The sequence below is a fragment of the Grus americana genome, chromosome 5, assembly GCF_028858705.1.
Source record: "Grus americana isolate bGruAme1 chromosome 5, bGruAme1.mat, whole genome shotgun sequence".
Classification (NCBI taxonomy): domain Eukaryota; kingdom Metazoa; phylum Chordata; class Aves; order Gruiformes; family Gruidae; genus Grus; species Grus americana.
The window spans coordinates 42,802,975-42,829,959 of record NC_072856.1 but is presented as its reverse complement, the minus strand read 5'-3'; the positions used below and the strand labels follow the sequence as shown (position 1 = coordinate 42,829,959).

At 48.3% G+C, this 26,985-nt stretch overlaps 1 protein-coding gene and 1 long non-coding RNA gene across 4 annotated transcripts in view; one reads left to right on the top strand and one right to left on the bottom strand.

Annotated features, from left to right (window-relative positions):
* LOC129207403 (uncharacterized) overlaps positions 1 to 22,454 on the bottom strand; it is a 37,846-nt gene extending 15,392 nt beyond the window's left edge. For both annotated transcript variants that reach the window (XR_008577433.1, XR_008577434.1), the window contains exons 1-2: positions 21,661 to 22,454; positions 8,783 to 8,918 (exon numbers count right to left, since the gene is read on the bottom strand). This is a non-coding gene — a long non-coding RNA (uncharacterized LOC129207403). The remainder of the gene's footprint in view (positions 1 to 8,782; positions 8,919 to 21,660) is intronic.
* Positions 22,455 to 22,595: 141 nt separating this feature from the next.
* NFKBIA (NFKB inhibitor alpha) lies at positions 22,596 to 26,381 on the top strand. 2 transcript variants are annotated; one of them, XM_054828273.1, is made up of 6 exons: positions 22,596 to 23,002; positions 23,359 to 23,467; positions 23,951 to 24,161; positions 24,657 to 24,745; positions 24,862 to 25,122; positions 25,643 to 26,381. In XM_054828273.1, exons 1-6 carry the CDS (start codon positions 22,779 to 22,781, stop codon positions 25,688 to 25,690), a joined length of 942 nt encoding a protein of 313 aa, XP_054684248.1. In that variant the 5' UTR covers positions 22,596 to 22,778; the 3' UTR covers positions 25,691 to 26,381. The 2 variants fall into 2 exon arrangements, with proteins under 2 accessions (XP_054684248.1, XP_054684246.1); XM_054828271.1 differs by having other exon boundaries at positions 22,641 to 23,002; positions 24,862 to 26,381.
* Positions 26,382 to 26,985: the final 604 nt, after the last annotated feature.

Genomic DNA, 26,985 nt, shown 5'->3' with positions numbered 1-26,985 from the left:
AAGATTAGCGTCTTTTCTCTCCCCCTCTTTGCTATTAAATAGTCACACAAAAGCTGAGCTGACAAATTGCTCTCTCTATGGTGTAGGACAAAGACAGACAATAGATCAACATCATTTACTATACTCAAATCCTATTAATCACAGATTAATGAGAACATGTCTAGGGGGGGAGAAATTACCAGAATGTGGGCATATTGGCTTGTTACTCATGTAACATCTGCTGTAGCTTTACCTTTAGTGTCATGTCATCTTTTATCACATTGAAATAATGTTTGCTCCAGAAACATAATTAAGATAATGGCTCCTTCCTTTAACAATTACTGAGGTACAGTAGGATTATATTTCTTAGCCATTTGGTTTAAAAAAAATCTCTCTTAACTACTTTCTGAATGTTTTTATTAGTAATTATGTGATTAACAAAGATGTATTTATAGGCATCAATTGAAACTTATTATCTTTATAATTATTAATTATAATTTTATTCATTACTTCTCTCCAATCACAAATTACATGTGCAGAAGTAAAACTAGAGTTTAGCTTTTGGATTTTAAACTTAAAGAATCCTCTCTCTTTTGGGAGTAACTGTTACTAATTTTTCATCAATTCACATTACAACAGTGTTGGAGCATGATGTTTGTTTTGATAAACGTGCACTTTTCTAATGGTCTCCTTGAAATAATTCTATAGCTGAATCGCTTATCAATTTGTTCCCACATTTTCTTGTCTGCCATTGCCATTGGTAAGGAACGTTGTTCAAGTCAGCAGCCTAGCACATGTATTGCCTCAGTGCACTTAACCGTCTACCCGGGCTCGAATCTCCTTTTTTAATTAATTCTTCCATTTGCCTTTAAGACCTGAAATTTAAAGTTCTGGGTTTAAGTAACTAGTACTCTTCACGAGACCTCCTGATGCCATTATCCTCAATATGGGGGAAGCTGCTCCACAGATAAATAGCAAAACAATGACAGCTATAATCAGCCAGCAAATAAAGAGGCACTGCAGTCTACACGTGGGACCGTGTACTTTAAAAAATTAATTGCCCCTTGCTCTTCACGTCCCCAGCACTCACTGGTCTCTGCTGGAGAGCGGCAGCGATCGGGGCGGGGGCCGGGCCGGGATTAGCCGCCATTAGCGCCGTCATTACGCGCCGCTTCAGCACCTCGGGGCTGGACAGCTCCACCGGGCGCTACCCGGGCTGCAGCCCCGCCCCGCCCCTCCCGTCCGGTCCCGTCCCGTCCCGCCCCGTCCCGCCCCGTCCCGCCCCGTCCCGTCTCGTCCCGCCGCGCTTCCCTCGGGTCCCTCTCGCCTCACCGACACGCATCCCACCACTCTTGTTATTTCCCCTCCGTTAATCAGGGGGCCGGAGAGCTGGGCAGGCCCCGGCGGGCGGTCCCGCCATCCCACTGGATGTCTTATTTCCGTCTTGAAGTGCCTAAATGCCTTTCAAATCCGCTTGTTAACCTTACCGCACCCAGGAAAGGATCTTGCCACCGCTGTGCTGGCCTACTGCTGCTGCCCCTAGCCCGCAGGTGCCGGTTTCCCCTGGCAGGTAGCAGAGCCCTTGCCCGAGCACCCAGCATCTCCTTGGAGAGCCGAGGACAACTCACAGTTAGGTTCATGGCTGCCGTTGCGTGGAGCAGGGAAACACATAAGGTGGCCAACAGACAAAGTTAAACCTGCTACGTGTTAATTTCCAACCTTCTTTAGGAGTTGGGTGCTCCAGCTCAGCATTGCAGGTAAGCGTGTCTTCTCACTTGGGATTCGGAGACCTGCACCCTCTTCTTAAGGTAGATACGTTAGCTATATGTTTGGAAAACCAAAGAAGGGATTGTGTCTTTCTGTAATGTATTACACCACGCTTTACACCCTCATACAGTTCACCCAAGACACAGGAAAGTCAGACTGAATGCTTTTAGCTGCCCAAGGTGAGCCCACCCTTCCCCCTTCTAAGAGAGTGTCCCTCACCACCTGATGACAGTTAGCTGTCTTGGGGCACTCTCCACGCCTTCTGCAGAAACGAGGTCACTGTTCTTTAATTATTTACACACTCATGGAGAAGGAGGGGTGGAGGGGAGAGAGGGACATCCACTCTGTTGCTTGGTGGCTAAGACAACCAGAGGAAAATCTAGCCATCTGTTCCAGTCCCTGCTCCAAGAATGGCTCATACTTCTTCATCCAACAGTTGTTCTATATAGTGCCTTATAGCAGGGCTGCCTACAGGAATATTTTTGCCCAGACCACAAGGAGTCTAGCACGAAATCACATATTTTTTTACCCCTCTCTGAGGAAACAAGTTCAGCACAGTGGCCTGGTTCTGCCTGAGATGATGGCATGCAGAGACGGAGACGGTGCACTGCATCTTCTTCACCAGGCCTCAGTGAGATTAGTGGATCTCAGTAAATTAGGAAGTCCTACTTTTTTAGCCTTGGCTTGGGCAGTTCAGTGGCAGCACGCACAGATCTGAATCCTCCCAGAGGGCCTGCTGCTATCTCACCTCCATCCCGCATGACCAATCTATTCATTCAACTACCAGATATAAGATCAGTGATTTCACTGCAAGACCTCTTTGTAGCTGTGAAAAAGGAAGAGGGGGAAAAAATAAAGTGATTCCACTGGTGTTACATGTGAAATCTGGCTTGACGATTTCAGCACACTCACAGAGCACGTGGTGGCAGAATCACTCTTCAGAAGTAACGGGGACAATCCTGCTCAGGCTACAGGCTCTGACATGGGAAAGCTTAGACATGCAGCTGCTACACCCCGACAAGACTGAGGTCCTTTAAGGTATGGCCAGGTATGGGACTTTAATGTCCAAAACAGAGGCACTTTCAAAGTAGGGAGATTTTGGGTAGCAGCTGTGCAAAGTGGTCTTGAGGATTAGATTTAGATGCCTCATTTCTGCCTAAATTCTGCATCCTTTTGTGGCTTTGGTCTGTAAAATGGGGATATATAGGCTTTCCAAGTGACCGTGAGGATAAAAGTATTCATGGTTTCGAGGTAATGGTGCTAAAATTCTGGTAATGGGGAGCCGGAGATAGCTGAGGGCTGCTTACTCACACTGTGCTTCCTTTCTCAATAACTAATAGCATGTCTAGGCTTTGATGTTGATGGGTAGGCAGAAGAGTGGTCTTGATTAAAAGCATTAATTTACCTCTCTCAGATAACAGATTCATATACACAGGTCTGAATCAGGAGTAACTCCATCAAAATAAACAGCCCTTGGGTAAAACAGGTGTAAGAGAGAAGAGAACCAGACCCTGCACCGAGCAGATATATGACAAGGTAAATGGGTGAACACAAGAAAAGTGAATTATTGTTATTATATGTGCATGTTACATTCAGTACCATTAAAATGTAATGCTACAAAGAAAATACCTTTCAAGCTTGCAAAGTGTATGCGATAGGGGCTGTCAAGAACTCATCAGAACCTGTGAATGTTCCCTTTGTATATGTTGCTTTCACTGCAGTATTGATGTAAATCAGGAGTACCTTCATTGACAGAAAGCTGACAGGATAAAAAAAGTCAGGTGTCTCAGCTCTAAGGAAATTAACTGAGACCCATTGACTCAAGAAAACCTTTAGAAAATTTGAATTGCATCTTAAATGAACATTTAATTTCATAATTTGTCACCTTAGATAATAATGTTAAGAGATCTATGCTGGTACAAACCATTGTGTTAATTACAGTAAAGCCATCAAATTAAATTCAATTTCTGGAATCAATAGCATTTCTCCAAGTACTATCCCTAATGATGGCCATACCTTTCATTTGGAGGTTTATTAATGCATGTGTTATATCTGTCACCTTTTTCAGTTGCGAGCAAACTCACTGTATGTTAATTCACACCTGATAACAATCCTTTTTCTGGTACTTACCTTCTAAACCTGATGATAGGATCTGTCAACACCTATATGGGTTTTTTGTTTTGTTTGGGGACTTTGTGCAAGTTTTGTTGGGTTTTTTTTACTTTAAATTTGCTGCTAAATGACAGTTTCCAGTGATTTTAATTATAAGAATGGATAATAAAAATTAAGAGTAAAAAACTTCACTCTCTCTGCTGCAGTCTCCACTGTAACCTCTAGACATGTTGGGAAGTACATAATCTTTTAGAAGTTCTTATTTTAGAAATTTCTCACTTCAAGGGGAAGTTCTCTCATGCTTCCACACAGATTAACCATGCCAATAGTTATTTACACACACTTCCCCCCCCCAGCTAATAACCTGCTTACTTTAAGTCTAGACCCAGTACTGTAGAAAATTTCCCACTGCACCAGCCTTCCTGTTTATCACGTTTTCATGCTGCGTATCACAGTCAAAGCATCACCTCCTTCAATAGACACTCTCATGACAAACTGCCAGGACACGCAAAAGATTGCTGTGAGTGCCTAACACCTCATGCTAATTTCCAGCGTGTTTCATCTCCCCAGTCTTACCTCCCTCTACCCACCGCATCATCAATGAACTTTTCCAAAGCAACATAACTTTAATTACATTTTAACTTCATCACAGAGGGAAGCGATATCTTCATTAACTGTTGGGAAGCAATTTTCAGGTTGAGTTGCAGATGTGTTTTTTCATGGTGACTTTTTTCAGGCAAGGCACGGCTACGGCAATGTATTAGAAAAATACCTTCTTTTCCTTAGCTCTCAGTTGTCCTTTAATAGGTTATGAAACTGGTTGGGGTTTGGGGGTTTGTTGGTTTTTTAAAAATTAAAAACCACTTTTCATGTGACATTCATTGACTCTAGGAACATAAGGTCAAGATGTCCCTCCTTACATCACCAAACGTTAGCCACATAAAAAATAGGTGTCTAATCTAAATCAATTGGTTAAATGCCTTCCGTGCTCAGTGGAGAGACAGACGCTTTCAGGGGTAACTCACCGTAGCCTAAAATAGACCTTCTGGACAGCCTTTTTGGTCTCTGTGGTACAGGTTGGACCACAGGCAACTCCATCTAGGTATGACAAACCCACCTTTAATTTGTGTTTTCTTCCACATCATGGGTGTCCCAAAGGGAACTCCCCTTAGTTTTACTGCAGACCAAGAAGCCTGTAGAGGCACAAGCGACATTTGGCATTAGTAACCCACCCCTGAACCCTAACCTCACCCCAAAGAGCAGGAGTGCCACCGGTGGGAGAAGACTCCCCAGGTAGAAGAGAGGGAGGTAGGGAAAGCTGACAAACCTGACCTTGAAAGATAGTGAAAAAATGTTACATCTGAGGCAGTGTATTGGGTTTGTGTGGCAAGGTTTTGGTAGTGGGGGGGCTACAGGGGTGGCTTCTGATAGAAGCTGCTAGAAGTTTCCCCTATGTCTGATAGAGCCAACGCCAGCTGGCTCCAAGACGGACCTGCTGCTGGCCAAGGCCGAGCCCATCAGCACCTCTGTGATGACATATTTAAGAAGGGAAAAAAAACCAAGTTAGGGAGAGCTTTTGCAGCCGGAGAGAGGAGTGAGAAGATGTAAGAAACTCTGCAGACACCAAGGTCAGTGCAGAAGGAGGGGCAGGAGGTGCTCCAGGCACCGGAGCAGAGATCCCCCTGCAGCCCGTGGTGAAGGCCATGGTGAAGCAGGCTGTCCCCCTGCAGCCCATGGAGGAAGGATGAGGGGGTGTAGAGATTCCACCTGCAGCCCGTGGAGGACCCCACGCCGGAGCGGATGGAGGCACCCGAAAGAGGCTGTGACCCTGTGGGAAGCCCGTGCTGGAGCAGGCTCCTGGCAGGACCTCAGGCCCCATGGAGAGAGGAGCCCACGCCAGGGCAGGTTTGCTGGCAGGACTTGTGACCCCATGGGGGACCCACGCTGGAGCAGTTTGCTCCTGAAGGTCTGCACCCTGTGGGAAGGACTCACGCTGGAGAAGTTCGTGAAGGACTGCCTACTGTGAGAGGGACTCCACGCTGGAGCAGGGGAGTCCTCCCCCTGAGGATGAAGAAGCGGCAGAAACACCATGAGATGAACTGACCGTAACCCCCATTCCCCGTCCCCCTGTGCCGCTGAGCGGGGAGTAGGCTGAAGCCGGGAGTGAAGTTGAGCCCAGGAAGAAGGGAGGGGTGGGGGGAGGTGTTTTAAGAGTTGATTTTATTTCTCATTCCTCTACTCTGTTTTGTCTAGTAATAAATTAGATGAATTTTTCTCTCAGTTCAGTCTGTTTCGCTCGTGATAACAATTAGTGAGTGATCTCTCCCTGTCCTTATCCCGACCCACAAGCATTTCGTTATGCCTTTTCTCCCCTGTTTAGTGAATGAGGGGGAGAGCTAGAGCAGCTCTGGTGGGCACCTGGCCCCCAGCCAGGGTCAACCCACCACAGGCAGGAAGACAACTATGAAGGTAAGTGGAAGCGTTACCAGTCTCAAACAAGGAACAGAAAATATTGTGATAGATGACAGGAACAAAGAGCATTTGTTGACTTGTGAAAAACTGGGGGTTAAGGGAGCAGAATCTCCTTACAGGTGCTGAAGGCCACCAGGACATCTGTCCAGCAGGCTGGGGAGGTCCTGGGCAGGGAGGCTACCCACCGCTGCTTCACTTTGCAGCGTTAGACATCGCAAATACTGCTCGTTTGTCAGAGAACAGACTGTCTTTGTACCAGTTGCTGTCTGCTCAGATTTATCAGGCTGGCAACATGACAAGCTACCTGTATATGCACATCTGATCACAAGGGAAGAATGTTTATACCAAAACATCCAATTTTGCAAGAATGCCCTTTACATGTACTTCCATATAAAGCATTAGACAACATTCTAGCGGTACTGTCGCCATCAAAATACTTGCTTTCATGTAAATTTTATATTAAAGTATCTAACTGTAAATGCTATAAACAAAGATACATCCTTCGAAATATGTATTTATATATATATACTGTGAGTTAATCCTGTTTCCTGTGAAAAAGAAATTTAGAGCTGGGCCCTAAAGTAGAAATTTTGCTAGATAGTAAGTGGAGCTGTCAGCCACACACAGCTTTAGATGACCCGAGGTGTGGTGGGGACAAACATTTCAACAGCTAAGCACCAAGTGCCCTTGGTTAGCACCCAGAAATGAGGAGTCATCTATGCCCTTTGTTGAAAAATGTGGTTTCACTCAAGACATGGAGCGTCGCACTGGCACGGTCTCAGGGGCAGGGTCTCACGGTGCTCGGTAGCCATCCTTGGTGCTCACCAGCAGCTCCTCTCCCTGCCCACGAGCTCCTGCGGGCAGGAGGAGGAGAAGGTAGGACAATGCAGGCTACCCTCTCCTTCACCATGTGCTCCTCATTTGACTGTAGTGACCCTCCACTCTGTGATCTGAACAAGGGGGGGGACCCTATGTTAAAAATAGAGCATTACAGTGTAAAGCAAGTCTATCTCCTAGTACACACAAGGAGGGCATCAGATTGGGAACCTTCAACAAGTTACAATCCTAAAATCATTACTACCCCCTTCTTTTAACATTTTCTTCCCTCCCAGTGCTTAACTTTGCAACCTTAATGCTGTTATTCTCATTTTCATTACTTTATTATCTGGTTATTTTTTTGCTTTCTGATACAACTAGAATCACTGCCAAAGACTCATTCACAATAAAACTTGGGATTTTGTGACATGCTACCAAGAAGGCAGCACAGAAAGGCCTGTGTGGCTTTATCTGTCCTAAAAAAACCCTGTTTGCTTGCTGAAGGCCCATCTAACCTAGTATTTTGTCTCCTACAGTGGCCAAAAGCAGGGGCTTGGGGAAAAGTATAGGAACAGGAGAGCATAAAGTGGTATTTCCTCTGCATATCCTCTCATCAGCCAGCAATCTTTGGCTCAGGCAATTCCTGAGTGATGTCTTTGTAATTAAGATAGGCCTTTCCATCCATTCACTTTTGACTTCTTGCAAACGTTCGGCATCCTCAGGAGATTGCAAGAGACACAGGAGGAATGGGAGCGCTCACCTGGGGAGAGGGGTGACCAGGGCTTCGGGCCATGCTCCAGCAACAGCTTGTGTCTCCCATGAAATAGTCACTGGGTAACTGTGAGCAGGGACTGGAGCTGACACCACCTCTTCTGCATAAAAGTTTTCACAGTTGCTCTTTTTTCCACAACAAAAGAACTTTTGAAGAGTCTACGTGAAGCAGCGCCATGCCGGAGGCGAGGCATGCGAGACCCACTGCCTGGGAGCTCTCCCAGGACGCTGCGGGAGGAAGGGATGCACCCCAGGTCCCCAGTGCATTAACCACTGACATGGTGAAAAAAAGAGAGCAGAAGCTGTTTCCAAAGAAAGCACCAGCTGCCTCTGGTGTACCAAGCCCACTCCAGCAAGGCTCTGCAGGGTAATGGGTTGAGGATCCCGGGGAACCTTGGGGTCTGCATGGGGACTCTGAGCAGCTGAAGCCCTTTGCCCCATGAAAGGGCTGCATTCGTAGACTTCAGGCCAGGGTCACATAAAACTGCATCATTCACAGACCTCACGCCAGGATCAGACAGGAGCTGAGAGGCAGTTCTCATCGTCAAAGCTTTGAACTAAAGCGTCTGAGTTCTACCCAAGTCCTGCGATCGCATCCCTCCTAGAGCTGGATGCACATCCGCCGGTCATGGCTCCGCTGTTCCCGACGCTGGTGCTTTGCCTAAGTAAAAGCTAATTAAAGACCTTTAAAGCTGTTCCTACAAGACTTAATAAAAGAACAATAATATTTAAAGGATATAACATTAATGAACATGCATTAATCAATAGTATTTAACTATTAACATTAGTACTTAAACACACTAATAACATTTTAAAGTATCCATAATAGTTTTTTAATTTTAAGAGAAATAATCAGAAGAATCACCTGCTTCCCCTACCAGATGTCGAGGAACAAAACAATGTTTCCTTTTCTCATCAGGAGACCCAAGTAATCTTTTCACATATTAGTCTGCCAAAATCGATGAAGCATGCCACATATTCTCCCCAAGTCTGAGGTCTTTCTGAAAGGGAAAAACAGGTATGAAGAAGGATGCTGTACGCTGAGAGAGCTTTACCATGGAGAGCTTTTGACAATCCTTGCAAAATGCCATTTTCATGATGGCACATAGGCATGAAAATCAAAAAGAGGGTTTGCAATTCAGCAGTCAGTGCAGCTTGTGGTTTAGGGAGCTGGAGCTGCACCAAGACACTGCTGAGAAGAGCGCAGGCATTCAATGGCTGCTGCTGAAGGGACTGAGAGGGAGGGAGATGGCAGGTTAGCAGGAAAGTACCTGGAGGAAGCGAGGACAAGGGCAGTACTGGAGACTCTAAGTGACATTGCCAGCAGGAGGGTCCCAAGATGGTCAGATGTTGAGCCCCAACAGGTGGCATAGTCTCAACCTCTGTCCTGCCTGCAGCCTTGCTTGTCTCAGAGGAGACCGTGCAGTCAGAGTGAGCAAGGGGAGAGAGGTTTACTCTGAAACACAGTGACACAGTGACACAGGGCAACGATCTGACGCAACCAGACCTAGAGGCTGGGGTCTGCAGGTCCTGCACCTTGCTCCTCCCAAGTCTTTGATTTGGTTAATGGTGCACAGGACAGGTTACAAACACCTGCAGCGGGCTGTCTCGCATTTGCAGTCGATAGGCCGTGAGGAGCAGGCATGTTATGATGCTTGCCCAGAGTAACTCCAAATTGCTCAGGAAGGTGGGGCATAGGGCACCCCATCCTTGGGCAGGACGCCCTCCAGGCAGGGCTCCCCCACCTTTGGTCTCAAGCCAGCGTGCTCCCGACTGCACCGAGCTCTTGCCATTAAGGATCTCTGCAATACACTCGTTGATGGCATTTACATCAGATGTAAGAGGAGCTGGAGGATTTAGCTACCCACTTCCAACTGGGATATTTTTCAAAGGGTGTGAAAATCCCCTGACCCAGAACATCTCTAGAAAGCTTGAAGGCCCTGCAAGTAGCTGTGGAGAAGGAGTTTACTAGAAGGTTTATGTAGTGGCTAGAGAACATCTTTGGTTGTTATTTGTGAAGAGTTCCTTGTCCATACAAGGTATTTTACCTTAGTGTTGATATGTTTAATGCTTTATTCCCTGGAGATTTAAAGTATGCTTATTTGTACCAATTCTCCTAAGTTTCTGGCTGTTGATTGTAATACTAGATAACAGCAAATCAGTGAGAGAGTCACACACACAGCCTAACATGGACTTCCCCAAAGATGGATCAGGTGACCAAGAACAACCTTGATGCTCCAGCATCCTGACTCATCCAAGTACGGATTCCTGGAAACAGGCTTTTCAGCTGTGCCATGAATGTTGTGCCAAATGCCGGCGGACTTGGGCTGCACCAGAGAGTGCCGTTATCGAAGGAGAACACAACAGCGAACGATGACTTCATGCATACAAGGAGAGATGAAGCATACTTCATAAAGACGGATCTTGGGAGTCTCATGAAGGAAACACGGCTGTATTTTTGCAGGGCTCAGGCACCGCTAGAGGGAAACACAGCACCACCCTCAGCACTTCCCCGCGGGCTGCCGCAGCAGCAAGAGGCGAGCGCCGGGCACAGCTCTATTATGATGATGATGATGATGATGATGATTATTATTATTTCTTTTTTTTCCTTTAAAGTCCTAATAAACTGAGGAGCAACTTCTGGGAGGGATGCTAAAGTTTCTGGGGGTACAGGGGTACTCCTCTCAGACCAGTGGGCACAGCTCTTAATTTTAATTTAATTATTAGCCAGAAACAGCATCCTCCTGGTCCTCTTCATCTTACCACCGCAGAAATCTCCTCCGCTAGCAGGAAACCCTTGACCCATTTAATTCCTAAAAAGACAATACTGTTCCAAACAGCTGTTGAATTGTTTGTTACTAACAAGATAGCTATCAAAAGACAGAGCAATGATACAAAAGTTTATGAGAATTATCATCATCATTATAACATACTACGCTTAGCTTGTATAATAGACGTTTCCTCCCCCAGATTTTGTCTTTAAAGACAACAATGCACAGTTCTTTGCCATATCTGTAAATAATCTAGAAAAGGGTGTGAAGAGCAAAGTAGCAAAGGCTGCAGCTGATAGAGAATTATTCAGAACAGATTAAGCTACAACTGAGAAATGCAGAAATATTTCATAATGTGATGCAGCAGAGCAATAAGAAGTCAGATTTTGCATTAAATTCCACATCAACAAATGCACTATATAGCACCCACAGGAAAAAACCCATTTATGCATGTACAGTCATGGGCTTTAAATGAACTGTTTTTACTAGGAAACAAATCTCAGAGCCATGGTGGATACTTGAGGTCGGGGCTCCATGGTGGGCAAAACAGCAGAAAGAATTATCAGAATTAATGGGAATAAATAGAGCCAAGCAGAAAACATCGTTTCACCTTTCCATAAATCCTTCTGAAATACAGTTTCCTGCCTGTATCAAAGAGATAACCAGAAAAAAATAGGTTTTGTAAAAGGTGACCGAGTATGGAAAGGCCTCCATATGAGGAAAAACTAACCAGGTTGGAAGCAGGACTAGATGAAGCTTGGAAAGGAGACAGCAGAGGGTGGTGACAGCTCAGTCACATCACAGGTGGCCTAAAAAGGTGAAGAACAAATCTCATTCCCTGTTTCACCTAACAGAAGTATTCATTTTTCTCAATTAAAACACCACCTAGTAGTTTCCAAACAAACACCAGGAAGTTTTGGTGGAGTTTTCTTTTCAGTGCATGTATGATTAAATGTCATTGTTGTAGGATATCGTGGAGACCAAAGATGTGGAGAAGCACACCAAGGGATAAGGTATATTGACTGCAACTAAATCCACAAGTGGCTGCTAAACACGGGTACATGGGAAGCTCCTAAGGCTCTGAAAGCTGGATGCACAGTCTAGAAGCAGGACCATTACATATTTATCAGCTTATTTTTTCTTTCCTAGGTGTCTTCAGTTGGCCAGTGTCAGAGATAGTGCTGGACTACATGGCCTGGCATGGCACAGACAAGTGGGAAAGCTGGATCACAGCAAGGCTGTGATTTTCTGAAGTTCTTATGAAACTTAGGATGGAGCTGTGAACTGACTTCACACCTAAAAAGCATCATATCATGGATACAGCGACGCGTAACCGCAGGGGCAGTTTCCTTGCACAGCTGTGTGCCAGAGTTTCACTTGCTGATGGTCTGGAAATGAACCAGGAGTAAAAGTGATTAGCAGTGGAAAGACACTAGACAGCTGTAATTATCTAAATGCCTTCCTATTAACCATGTGAGAAACTAAATCCTCACAATCACATTCGTTAGTAAATGCTAATGACAAACTAACTACATGAAGTTTCATTTGATTAGGTAGAAGAATTCTACTCCAATATGATTATGTTACACAGAATGACCTATAAAAAAAATAAAACCAGCCTGCCTTAGAGAGCAAATGAATGTTAATCCTAGCAGACAGGCAGAGAAGCCCTGTCCTTGCGGTACGAAGGCTGCTCCTGCGCTACCAACAGCACGACCAGGCTCCCTCAGCTGATGGCAAATGCTCCCAGCTCCTCGGGGCGGCTCCTGCCCACGCTGCCAGACCTGCTGTGGATGCAGAGTGCAAGCGGGACCGAGCCAGTCCCGCTGCGGCATATCGTGGTGATTCACTGCGTATTAGCCCCATTTAGAAAACCCTGCACTGTCATAGCGAGAACAGATAGCGGGCAGCAGGAGAAATTCACCTTGTTGATGCCTGCACTGTTTTTCATAATGTGATTCAATGGATGGAGCATCAGCATGAGAGGCGTGAGCACAGCCTGACGGCTGCTGACCTCAGAGGCGCCGGGTTTTCGCCATCCCTGGCACACCGCGTTGCGAAACTGCGTCAACAGTCCCTACACCAGATGCGCTCTCTCCTTCCTGAATTTGCAGAGCATGGGGAGAGCTGAAGACAACAATTTGTAGAGATGTGTACAGACATCAATTTTCAGGGCAGGCTGCCTTCTTGGTACCTTTGCTGATTCCTTTCTTGAAATGCTGATAAAACTCAAACTTTCCTGAATTCATCTCTTCCGAGCATCCATAGATTAGCTAAGAAGAGCGGGTCTGTTGGCAGTGGGGATGGAGGAGCTCACTGTGCTTTTGCGGGAAGACTGAGGGCAATTCCAGCACCAAGCTGAATCCCACTGGATCTATAACATCCATCATTTCTAGATATCCAGGTACTGTGGTGGCAAGCATGATGCCAGTGCCGAGACGCAACAAAATAACACCCATACATAATAAAATGGACTGTGTATCACAGTCCATCCATAGCCTGAAGCACTTCAGAGAAGACCTGTGTGCATCCAGAGCCTAGGTAATGCAAGGGCACGAGGACGGTAAAAGCCTGTGCCAAAGGGTCTGTTTCCAACACGGGTACAGAGTGCGATCTGCTCTTGGCTGAAACGGTAATCGTCATTTTTAATCATGAGTTCCCTCCATACCCCCTATTCTCAGGCAGATGATACGGATTTCCAGTGTTTGTATGATTTTGCCCAGTCATCCAGTTTAGGAGATTTAGATCCCTGTGAGACCCTTCAGGCAAGGAGGCAGAAAGGAGAAGGTCGCCTCTCCTGAGAAGCCACACCACATTTCTGTGTGGGCACATGTCCCTCCGAAGCCCATGAAAGCTGCTACCTGCACAGCCAAAGGGTCCCTAGACATCATCTCATCGCTCTTCTTCAGCTCCCCAGCCTGACTGGTGGACGCTGCGTGTGCTGCTGGCACCCCACGGACAACACGTGTGTGGAGGCCACAGGGCAGGCAGGTGCCCGAGCACCCAGCTGCTCCACAGCCCCATCCTGTCACAACGCTGCAGGTGAATTCTTTATACGTAATCAAATAAACCAGAAGGTTATTAGGTTTGAATTAGCATTCACTAATACAATTGATTGTGTGGATTTAGTCATCTAAATGGTCAATGGTAGGACATTTGGATAATTATTACTGTTTAGTGATATTTCTTCAGCTAATTGTTTTTATTGAATGACTCACTTTGATGATGCAGCTGAAACTAGTGTGCGGCTGGGCTCCCGAGGACAGGCTTTTAGCTGCCCAATCCACCTCCCAGAGGCTCCATCATTCCTGTAAGACAATGCATTTGTATCCCTCTGGATGGTCCTTAGGAAAGGAACCGTGTGGGAACTGTTCCTGCTTCTGCCAATGCAAGCCTGGTGGTGTGTGGGATGATTTCTCACAGCAGCTCACCTCATCAGGGTTAAATAAAACTGAGCTAAACTAAGCTGAAGTGGGGTTTTTCCAAACTCCGCTTGAGTGGGTGCCATCTGTGAGGGCAGCAGTGCAACAGCCCACGTAAGCTGAGACATTTCCTCCTCCACCCTCTTAAGCACACCCTACCCTTGCCCCCACGAGCAAAGACCCCCCCTTATGCTGCCTTCCTCCACAGAGGTGCGAAGCCCCACTCCCCCAGCCCAGGCTGAGCCCCAGCCCCGCAGCAGCACCTGCCTACATGGAGGGCTTGTGCGGTGGTCAAGCTCTCAGCATCTCCCTGCAAGCAAGCACAAGGGGAAAGGGGCTGCGTACCCCACCCCATAACCCCTGCCCACATTTGGAGGGACACAGGCTCTGCCCACACAGCACCATGCCAATGTAAAAGCAAGAGAGCTCAGAGCTGATATTAAAGTTTTCCCACCTGGAGCTGTCTGGAAAAGCCCAAATGAGCAGAGTGCTGCTCCAGCAGAGAGAGTGTACCCATGCCTGCTTCCCTGCAATCAACGGCTTCCTCCAGGACCAAGGTCTCACCAGGCCACTGTTGTGCTCCCTGGGATTGGGAGCATCAAAATAATGTTTATCAGAGACCTCTAGATGAGGCAGGTGAGGGAAAGTACTAAGGGATACAGGAGCGTGATGCTGTGCCTGAAACTGGGTGATCTGACTTGGTTTTTAATTCTACTCTGTGTTGTCACTTGAGATCAGCTAAGCCCAACATACGGAAGGAGTCAGAGAGACCTGCAGGCAGTTCCCAACGCAGAGGGCAGCAGGGGGACTGCACCCCCAGCCCAGAGAGCGGGGAGCTGCTGCTCAGCCCCACGCGGGAGGGCTCAGCCTTCTCCGTGGTCACACAGCCTGGTGACCCTGAGGTGACAGGGACTTGACACTGCTTGCTAGGGAGGGCGAGAGAGGGCATCTCATGCACACAATCCACAGACGCCCTTTTGCTGTTCATTACTCACTAGCTAATTGCTCACACGCATCCCAGAAGTGCAGGACTGCACGGACACACAGCTGTCTTGGGCTCAGAGCACAGAAGTGTCAGTGGGACAGACGGACGCACTGAGTGACACCACCGTGACAGGAGCAGCAGACAGGTGGGTGAGTGAGGACTCTCCTTAGAAGGGAAGATACAAACATCACGTGATGGACATGGTGTTGCTGCAGGTACACAGAGGGTGAGGCAGAAGGTAATGGTACAGCCAGCTGAGTCCTACAAGGGGTCAGGTTCCTGTAGGCTCCTGGGAGACAAGGATACTTTGACTGTGACATCTTCTGCCTCCCGGGTCTGCAGGGGCAAGGACCTGCCAGCTGGCAAGGATATAGGACGTAGCTGCGATGGCCATAGTGGGATACTGGGCTTTGGGAGGCAGGGGATGCAGCCAAGAAAAGGGTTCATGTCTGTGGATGCAGGCAGAAGAAGAATTAAATAGTGTGACTGTCAAACACTTGTTTCAAAGAGCGACCGATATGGCTTCTCTGCAGTGCTCTGGGGAAAACCAGCCCCTCTCATCTCACTTCCCTCACTAGCTTTCCCACAAATGTGTTCAGAGCCTCCATGAATCTTCCTGTCTCAAGCATAAAACCAAGCCCCTGGCTTAAGTCTGTGTTGCCAGAGGTCAGGGTTTTCCCATGCAAGTTACAATTTTCCCTGCTCAGAAATTTGGTCTGGGAAGAACTCAAGGATTAACTTTTCCCCATTTGTCCAGGGTTCCGGACATCTAGGGAAGGCCGGCACCATGTGTCACCAAGGCTATGCCGTGCACAGGCCCTCCAGATGTCACCACAGCTCACGCACAGGACAGGGAGTTTGCAGAAGAACTGAATTTACTGCCTGCACACAAACCGTCTGTCCAAGAAAGGCAGGAGCTTATCCTAGAGAGATATTTCTGTCTGGGAAACACCACAGCCAGAAGTTAGTAAACAACGCCCACGAAATCTGAAGAAATCAGAGCCCTAAAAGGCATACGCTCAGTCGGAAATCAGCCCAGGAACGGATGCAGCCTTGGAGAGAGATAAATTTAAACTTCATCCAGGCTGGAAAATCTGCATGCTGTCTCCCTCTGCTCCATTCTTCCTCCCCAGTTCGGCTCCAGTAATGAATCACTGGCTCCGGTACCCTCTGAAAGACACACTACTGCTTCCAGTTCCCCATTACTATGTGCAGCTCTGATAGTGCAGGACCAGCAGGAACAGCCACCCTCCGACCGCCTGCCCGGGTGGTGGAGGTGAAGCAGTGCTTGTCCCCTGGGTCCTGCTGGCAGCGGTGGCCCTCAACTTGCTGCCAGCCATCACCCGTCCCGGGAGAGGTCATGCTTGGAGTAAGCAGTTGGCTGCATGAAAACTAACAGGAATACGAGGGAGAGAGGGCTGTGTGAGGAAATGAGAATTTTACTATAACCCAGTCTGAAGAACCTGCGTCCTGGGAGTGCACGGCAACACCCAGAGCATGCAGAGCACAGCATGTTTGGAGTTTGGAAAAATCTGCATTTAACCCTTTCTTTAGCCTTTCTCAGCCTGTAAACCAGAGCTCACCTAACACCCCTATAAATGCAGCCTAGCTCTCTGCTGTCCCTTGGAGCTCTTCCCCCAGCTTGTGCTCCTGCCGAGAACAACTGAACCACCCCGGGCGCTGCAGCCCTGCTCTCGTCAACAGCCCTTTGTACAGGCAGAGGAAGGATGGGCTAGACCAGGACATGGCACCAGAAGCACATCCAGCCCTTGGCAATGCTGCGTACGCTCCCTGCTGGCACAGCCAACACTCCAGCTCTGAGCACAGCCCACAAATATTCTGGAAAAAACAGAGGTTGAAGCCTTGGGAACTTCCCAAGCAGAGTCCTGGAGCACCCTGACGGGTGTTTTGCACCGGCACACTTGAAGCCAAGCCCCCCTTAACACCCGCTGTCAGCCTCAGGCAATTTGTGGGTGGCAGATTGGGGTTACCCCTCCCAGAGCCATGCGGTCTGCTGAGTTTCAGAGCTCCAAAGGACTTTCACCAGGAGAAGGTGCAGAGAGCAGAGAGCCTGCCTTCCTCCAAAGAGGGTGTGCACAGGAGGAACCAACCTTGAGACAGTCCCTCAGCTGGCAGTCCTAGGGCTTTTTCAGGAAGCACCCAGCCCAAAGTTCATTTTCTGTTGGGTTTTTTCTTTCTTCTTCTCAGGGTTATGCTCTTTGTATTGTCTAGTATTTCCTGCTTCTTCCCCTGGCAGCTCCCCTGCTATCGCAGACACACAGCTACAGCACTCAGTGCATTAACCCCTGTGTTCGCCACATCCGTCCCCAGGGAAATCCCTGGGCCCACATGCAGTTCACAGCTTCTAATTAAGGCTTGCTGTGTGCCTGTCTGCTGCGGCGGGCTCCCACTGCTCACAGACAAGCAGCGTACTGGCTTTTTACGTTCATCCAGGACGATTTGCACCCACCAACTTTAGGCACAAGGGTTGTACAGGAGCACGAGGAGGCTCACAGCAAACTCTGTATGTGCTGAAATGGACGCCTCTCACTGCCTGTGCACAGACTCCTGCTCAGACAGTCCACCGTAACTCTGTTCAGGTCTTTAGTTTGCTCAAAATATAATCTAGTAATGCAGGGAAATTTGTATCCAGATCCAGCTTACAACTTCTGGATCCGTAATCCGAAGAGAAAGGAAAGCAGCTCCCTCCTTAGCACAGTCCCACTGGCTGCCCACGCTCACCCTCTGCCTGGCAGAGCTCTCCATTCTGAAGTCTCACCAGGTGGGGTTCCTGCACCGTCCCACCATGCCGGTCTCTCCACCTTTGCAAGATTCCTACGTGCTGGGAAGAACTAAAGACTGTAACGTTACCAAATGTCACAGCTGCCTGTAGGGGGAAAGTCCCTTTTTAATTATTAGCGTGCTCCCAGTTCATATTTTCCCTGTCAGGTGCTTCCACTCTGCAACTACAGAGGGGGTTGTACTGATGGGGAGCAACGTTATTCATATTGCTGAAGGGAAAGTTGTACAACAAGCTCAAGAGACCTGCCTCTGCTTCTCTTCTCTTCCCCCAGCCCAAGTCTCTTCTTTCCTACATGAAACGCATGTGGCAGCAAGCTCTGCTGCATCAGGCAGTGAGCATCAGCTTAAAGCTTTGCAAACAACATGCTTTAACAAAACTTCCATGTGAGAAATGGGAACGACACCAGAGGAAACTCGTCTTCCAAGTGGTAGCCAATTTCAAATTACTTGACCTATATTTACCCTAAAGGCATAACAATAAAAGCAGTTTAAATTGATATGGTACATGTCATCCCTAAGGATCCCCAGAAATGCAGATCCTCCCGGGGATGCAATACATCAGTTTAAGAGATGCCAAAAATAAGCTGTAGTCTAAAAATAAAAACAGAGACTAGTGTAGCCAGACAGAAATCTAAGTCCATTAGACTCTGGCCAGGACACCCTAGTTAACTCCATTTCTGTATCCGTGGGACATGGGTAGGATTTTAAATGCCTTAATTTGGACCTTGGCTTTACATGCCAAAAATTGCCCCCCGCACTGTTTGCTTGGACATTATATCAGCTCAAATAAGGTGGAGAAATGCTTCCTACTGCATTCACCACACTGCTTGTTAGAGTACCTGACTGTCCCATAACAGCCTCCGATGAAAAAGTTTGAGGAGGTAGGGATGCTGGCCATGTGGTACATGTAACACTGTCAGCCCTCATCCCAGCTGACAAAAATGGATTTTCCTTCTTCTCATTTGGCCATTTTTTAAAAAGTTTTCAAATTAGTAACAGTCATATTATTATTATTATTATAATAAAGCAGGAGGGAAATATGTTTTCCTTGTTTACCACTGGACTAATTGTTTGGAGCTGCCCGGTTCTTATCTCGACAGCAGCTGTAAATGGGAGCCTGAGATACGTGGATTTCAATTGCAAAATGTTATCGTTACAACATGAAGTGTTCCCCGGCTTCCATTGCACTAGCAAAGTCCGTAGACTTTTGGAGCAATAAACTGGAGTCCTGTTCCAAAGGGGTATCTGCACGTGTGCACACACACGCAGACAGCAGGTTTAGTTCACCGATTTGCTTTGCTTTTGGTTTTAACAGCCTGGGCCAAGATTCTGCTGGATGTTGTGAACTACCTTTCCTGGTACCTTTCCTGCAAGCCATGCATAGTCCTCGAGATTAAACGGGAGGAAACAGTTAATAGGTATCTGCAGCAGCAATCACAAAAGGATGAAGTTGAGGGACCAACTCTGGTAAATCAACAGCACCACAGCGACAGCACTAGACGGTTCTCATGATTAGTTTGGCAATCAGGAAATTACAGTTTAATGTGTTTGCTGGAGGAAGCAGCACAAGAATCTTTCATGTACTTTAAAAACTGATTAAAACCCTACTGCCCCTTTTCAGTATTCAGGCACGCAAGGCTGTTTCTCGGAGCCCTGCCAGCTGCTTTCTGCAAGGTAGAATAAAAACAAACATCTCATCCCTGCAGCCCCACAGCCCTGCCAATTGAGTGCTCGGGGCACCCAGAGTGGAGGAGGCTTTTGCAAAATCTAGCCCTTAGGTATCAGGTGCAAAACCACCTCTTGTGGTTACAGCCTTTTACATTGTTAGCGTGACTTTTAGGTAGTCCCTTGGTTTTGAAGTGCCCACTGGACCAGGCAGCGGAGACTGCTAACGTAATCCCAAATAAAAAAATGCAGAGAATGTTAATCTCCTCTCCAGCTGAGGAGCATAAAAAACACTCCCGTGAAATTAATGCAGACATAGCAGGAGTATTAAACCAGAATGCAGAAGAAGACAAAGAGGGTTCAGTTTGTCACAGATGACTACAGCATTCATAAAGTTTTGCTCCTGCTTCAGCAGGGCTAACCCCTGTCCCTGCATAGGTACGGCTGCTCCGTTCCCTGGGGGGCATGTCTGAGCCCCCCCAGCACTGCAACACCTGAGTGAAAGGCCACACAGGAAATCAGAGTTGTGAAAGACTCCACCCTATATCCAAAAACCATATATCCAAAAGCTGGAGGTTTTTTTCTTTCTATTCTTTTTCTCTTGTGGGCCACGTAGGAAGTCGTATAGAAGGACTGATAGAACGTCTTAATTTTCAAAAAAAAGGACAGTACCTCAGTAGCACAAAAGCAGCATCAATGACCTTCACCACTGCTTCAAAACCTTTGCTTTATACAATCTTTTATACACTGTCCCTTTAGGCAAAAACTGTAAACGACCTTGTTAGCTGTGAGGAGTTACAGAGAAGACAGCAGCTTAATTTGTTTAAATGTTAACAAGGGTTCCCCTTGCTCCTGCATCCGTGGCTGGCTGCTACTTTACATGTTCAGGGTTTAGGGCTGAATCCCTTCTCAATTCATGCTTTTGGCAGCTTAATACCCGGGGGTGCTGGCCCATGTCTGGGGCCCGCCACGATGCTCAGGGCCAGGCTGCAGAGCGGCTGTGGGGTGGCAGCATCTCCCTGGGGCAGGAAGTGGGCTGGCCTCGGTGCAACTTTCCATCCAGAAAACATTTTCCATCTCCTTTCCGCCACCTACAACTGGCTGCAGTACCACCGAGTTGAAACACACACAAAATAAAAGCACCTCACATGCCTCCGAAAAAAGGTTTCTGCTGGCAAATGCTCACTAAAAATAGCCCCGCGCTTGCCTGTGAGAGCAGCTGGAGGTCACTTATAGAAGGAGGCAAAAAACTCGTTTTGCTGAACTTGGTTTCCAGCCATCGCAGTGAGGACAGGGAGTTTTAAAGTTTAATTTCTGTGTGGTTCTAGCAAAACCCCAACCGGAGACAGCATGGTCCCAGCTGGGCTTGATTCCCCTGCTAGTCAGAGCAGGAGCCTGCTTTCCAATGCTCATCCTCTTTTTTTTGCAGGGAAGCAGGTAGGAGGAGATTAATTTGTTACTTAAATTTCCCCTGCCAATTTACATTAAAAAGGGGAAACTGTTTCAAGAAGCTCCCAAAACTTTCATAACCTTTTAACCTATAAAAGAAAAAGTTGTACAACTTTTTTCTAAACCTGCCCAAAAGCACCACTGGGTTGTCCCAGGCCAAGTGATGAATAACGAAAAAAAGTCCAGGAATGGCACAGCTGGGCTGAAAATCAGGAACATCTGCTCACAGAAAGTCAGGCGTACGCCCTCTCCTTTGCCTCCCCCTTTCATGTTTGGATTTTCTCATAAGTTCTTGTTCAAAGGGATGCCATCCCATAGGAAAATGACAAAAGGAAAAAAAGTGCAGACACTGTTACTCAACGAGGCCAGCAATAGTTGCAAGAGAAGAAAAATTCTTCATGGGAATCCCCCACATCTGAGAAGCAGAAGCAAAAATTCACCAGGGAAAAATTCAGCGCTGTCAGCCTCGCAGACAATGCCTTTTATCCGTGTGGGAGCCTGCATTTATCCAGTTTTCATTACCCATGGATGGCACGACAGCAGTAAAAAGGAGCAGACAAGAATCATTAGAAATGGTCAGAGAAAGTAAGAATAATGGCAGAAGATGCAATTTCTTCTCAAAAAGGTTTGTTCCATTACGGGTATGTACCTTTTGAAAGAGGCCTGTTGAGTCCCGGACCAGAACTGCATGTACAGGAGTGGCGCAGAATTCTCCTGTTCAATCCTGATCCCACTGCACCGAAACAGAGTGAAAACTTCCACAGCAGAGATGCGAAATCTTCTAAACGCTGAGGCAGCATCTGCACACTTGCAGGTATCGTGACTGGGTAACACCAGTCATGTGCAATACTAACTGAATCTCTCCAAAAAACCAGTACCTCCCTCCCCAAGCAGCAGCACGGCAGACATGCAGTGTGCTGATGCAGTTGCAGCCTCAGCATCGCTCTGGGTGGTGTTTAGTTCCCTGAACTTGTAGCGTGACCTTGCTACCCTGGGCTGGCTACGAAGCCTGTTCCTGCTCGTCAGACAAGCAGATGAGGGCTGTGGAGGAGACCTGTCATGCTACACTGCACCTGACCGGTGGTGGAGCTTCCATGAGCGTGATCACCGATCACGACCGCTGCGTATGCTTACAGACTGGCCTTCTGGCCTGAGGCATCCCACAGCCCCTCTTATCAAACAGCAAGCTGGTGGAAAGTCGGGGCGGGGGGTGCAGGATGCGATCAAGGCCAGCAGTGCCCAGCATGTGCGGGTGGTCCTCAGCGTGCAAGGGGCCCCCACAGGGAGCAAAGACCCCCGCACCATGCAACGGGACCCCGCACCGGTGCGCACATCCGCTGCCCTGCCGGGGAAGGGGCACCGGGAGCCCCACGACCGGGCAGGGCAGGGAAAGCCCCCCGGGAAAATCGGCAAGGGACAGCCGCCCGGGGCGCAGCAGGGAAGTACCGGCGGGGACGCCGCAGAGGCGAGTACTTCCCCCCTGACGTGGAAAAACGCCAAGTCCCCTCCCGGGCCGACCTCTCCCCTCCCCCGCCCCTCCCGGAGCGACAAGAAGGGAGGGGAGGGAAGGGGCCGGCCCGAGCCGATCCGTCCTCCCTGCCACCGCCCGCGGCGCCGAGCAGGACCAGACGCGTCGGTCGGGCTTTGACTGGCTGGAAATTCCCGTCCTCTGCAGCTCCTCCCCCGCAGAAATCCCCTCGCCGGGGTGTATATGCGAAGCGCCGCCGCCACCGCCGCTCACTCGCAGCAAGCCGGAGCTCTGCCGCCATGATCAGCGCCAGCCGCGCCGTCGAGCCGCCAGTTATGGAGGGCTACGAGCAACCGAAGAAAGACCGTCAAGGCGGGTTCGCACTCGACGATCGCCACGACAGCGGCTTGGACTCCATGAAGGAAGAGGAGTACCGGCAGCTGGTGAAGGAGTTGGAGGACATACGCCTGCAGCCCCGCGAACCGCCCGCCTGGGCACAGCAGCTCACCGAGGACGGGGACACGTAAGTGGGGGTCGAGGCGGGGAGGACACACACGGATACGGGGTAGGGGGGGTGGAACGGGACGGGACATGGCACGCTGAGGACGGGACAGGATGTGCTGCCGGCGGGGAGGCGCCGGGCTGGGCCGGGCCGCGCCGCGGCGGGGAGGGGAGGGCGGAAAGTCCCTGGAGGGGCGCCAGGGAGAGGCGGCTCCCGCGGCCGGCGGAAAGCCCCGGCCGCCGAAAGCCCCGGCTTGCAACACCCGCGCATGACCCTGCCCCCGGCCCGCCTCGCCCCTTTGCGGGATTTGGGGGTTTTTAACCTGTGATTTGGGGGTTTTAACGTAGGGTTTGGTTGGGGTTTTTTTTCCGCTGCAGTTTTCTCCACTTGGCGATTATTCACGAGGAAAAAGCCCTGAGCCTGGAGGTGATCCGGCAGACGACCGGGGACCGCGCTTTCCTGAACTTCCAGAACAACCTCAGCCAGGTACTTTCACCTCCACTGCCTGGAATCAAGATCAGCCCCCACCACCCCCACAAAAGTCCTCTGGGGAATTCCCCCCCAAAAAAGTTCTTTCTAAATTTTTTTTTTTTAATTGATGGATGCTAAATCAAAGCCTACATTCAGGAAAGTCCCTAGCTGGCTCCAGCACTTCCTTGCCTCTAAGAGTGCCATTTAACGCCCGCATTTTTTAAATGTGATGCAATGGGTTGCATCCCTCATTATTGGGATGTTAATGATACCCTTCATACGGACTGACTGTTCGGTATCCAAAGAGCTTTAAGTTCATCACTTCCAGACTAAAGGGCAACTACACAATATGTCGGGAAGCATAAAGAACTGAGTTTCTGGGGTGTGTTTTTAATTGGGGGCACAAATCGCCAAGCGGTTAAGGGGTGTGTTTGTCCAGACATTGCTGCCAAGTGTGCAGTGTAACTTACAGGTCTGCATTTTCTCTTTTGCCTGCAGACTCCTCTTCACCTGGCAGTGATCACCGATCAGCCTGAAATTGCCGAGCATCTTCTGAAGGCCGGATGCGACCTGGAAATCAGGGACTTCCGAGGAAACACCCCCCTGCACATTGCCTGCCAGCAAGGCTCCCTCAGGAGCGTCAGCGTCCTCACGCAGTACTGCCAGCCGCACCACCTCCTCGCTGTCCTGCAGGCGACCAACTACAACGGTACGGGCATGCTGCTGTACATTGATGTCGGTGTGCTGTACTGAGGGTAGAGTTGTGGTCCCATATAGCTCAAAGATCCCTGGAGAGGTGAAGAAGGATCATTATGCCCATTTGAGAGTTGAGGAGCCCAAAGCACATGAAAGTGTCTGATTTCTTTAAAGTGGCACTGTCTTGTAGGCCACCTCACTGTTCATTATTGGCTCTCATGGCTTTGAATTTTGCATTTTTAGTGAATACTTTTGCAGTGCTCCTTTTTTTTTTTGGTTAAAGTAAGTTGCAGTCAAACACTGGAATAAAGCCTCTAAGAAATCTTCACAATATCCAGCCCTGTTACTCATAGTAATTGGAAGCTGGAAAGCTCAGCTGGAAAACGCCCTTTTGCCATGGATGAACCGCTAACCTAGATACCATCCTGTCTTATAATCTTGACTTTAGCTGAATGATAGGGCATTAGGTTAGACTTACTCAAATTTTACCTTCATTTGTGTTTTGTAGGACATACATGTCTCCATTTGGCATCTATTCAAGGCTACCTGGCTATTGTCGAATACTTGCTGTCCTTGGGAGCAGATGTAAATGCTCAGGTGTGTAATGCATACCGTGAATTTAACTGACCAGGGCTGTGTAGTGTAAGAATCAACAGGTCTGACACCGGCTCTGGCTCTCCTAACATGCCAAACTTTGTGTTATTTTCACACAGGAGCCATGCAATGGCAGAACGGCACTACATTTGGCAGTTGACCTGCAGAATTCAGACCTGGTGTCGCTTCTGGTGAAACACGGGGCGGACGTGAACAAAGTAACCTACCAGGGCTATTCCCCCTGTCAGCTCACATGGGGAAGAGACAACTCCAGTATACAGGAACAGCTGAAGCAGCTGACCACAGCCAACTTGCAGATGTTGCCAGAAAGTGAGGACGAGGAGAGCAGTGAATCGGAGCCTGAATTCACAGAGGATGAAGTAAGTAGCTATTTGCACCTTTTCAAGAGAAGGGGAGAATCCTGCCCTTTGTAGGTTTTTTTTTGTTGGTGGTGCCGCTCTGATGACATGCTCCAGTGACCTCTTACCTATATAACAGATGGGTATAAATAGCCCATAAAGTAAGGTTACGCTATCAGCCATCAGCAAGATGGCTGTTGGGGCAAGCATATAAATAGAATAAATTTAAGAATAAAATGTAAAAACATGAGAGAACGGAGGTTAACTTCATGCAACATGGTTCTCTGAGCACCGTTCTGTTGCTGACATCTACAGAACCTCATGAGATTAAATGCAAGTTAATGGGTGATTTTTTTCCTCCCTGGCATTTGTTTTTCTAACATTCTCAGTGCTGTTAAATGGCAAATGCAACCATTTTGGTGTAGAAATTTTATATGCCGTCTTAAGTCAGGGCATGCAGAATTTGGCAGTTATCCCAGAGTGGATACGATACTCCCAGTAAGAGTTTTGCATTAACAGGCTTTTGGTTTTTTTCTTGCAGCTTATATATGACGACTGCCTTATTGGAGGACGACAGCTGGCATTTTAAAGTAGAGCTTTCTGTGGAAAGAAGTGACTGTGTACATATGTATAGAAAAAGGACTGACTTTCTTCATTTAAAGAGAAAGTCGCAATGCAGAGTGAAAAACGAGGAGGGAAATACTACGCTGCCCAGCAAGGAGCATGTAATTGTAACAGGATGGTTCCAGGTTCTGGCCTGTGTTTTAAATACAGGGGCGGGATGTGTAACATCGGTAGAGATCTGTGATCATTCACACCACCTGATAACGAGCCACACAGCCAATCTTCTCAACCCTACGAAGGTTAACAAACTACACATCCAGCCTGCTAGTCACAGAGAGCTATTTTGGCAGTGTTAAGTACCACGAGGAACACGTGTCCTCTCGTGGAAAGGCAGGCTCACATCAACGCCCCATCTTCTTGGAGACTTAATTCGTGTTGGGCTGGCGGTGCTCCCTGGCCTTACTGACCGACCTCAGCTGCTCTCGGTGGGGCATCCCAGGTGGAGGAGTCAAACCAAGGGACTGGTGACCTCTGGGCTGTTAGGAGAAAGTAGCAATCATGTTAACTGTGGGCATTGGAAACAGTGTGTTTCACACCATGTGTGTCATAATTGCTACACTTTTTAGCAATTGTATATTGTGTAAATACTGTACATTTTTTGTTTATAATTATTTTGGTACATGTGAGATAGGTATTTATTAAAAAAAGTCAAATTACCTGGTCTGTGAAATGGTTCATTGCCCACCTCATTGTCCTGAGATACGTGGGAATCCACCTGGTTTGCTTTTTAAGAAACATTTAACATCTAGTAGACGGATAGGGTCACAGGCTCAGGGGTTTTAGGTGGTTCACCTCTGCAGTGGTAAGACGTCTAGGCAGCTCACAGCTCTCAGCCCTTCTGCTGCAGCTAATTTTGGAAGCAGACGTAGGTGTCGTTTCCTGTGCCCGTTGCGGCAAGCGGGTCAGGGGACTGGGATTCCCCCTCTGTCACCCAAGCACCAGCCACCCGGCTGTAGAGAGGGGTTTTGAGGCCGGCTGTGACAGCACCCACCCTCCCGCCCTCGTGGCACCTTTTGTTCCAGCTCCACTACTCGGCAGCTCTTGCTGGGACTTGCCGGGGGAGGCTGGAGGTTTGCAGCACAGCCCTGCGCCCGCTCGCCCTCTCGTTTATCATCCGGTCCAGCTCTGGTTTGAACTTGGACACCTTCGGATTTTCCAAAGGGGATTTCCGCAGGAAGAGGGAGCACATGCCTGGGATCACGTGCTGCTGCCTTCCACCCCTGAAATTCAGGCAGGGGGCCTCCCCTGCTCCCCGCTGTG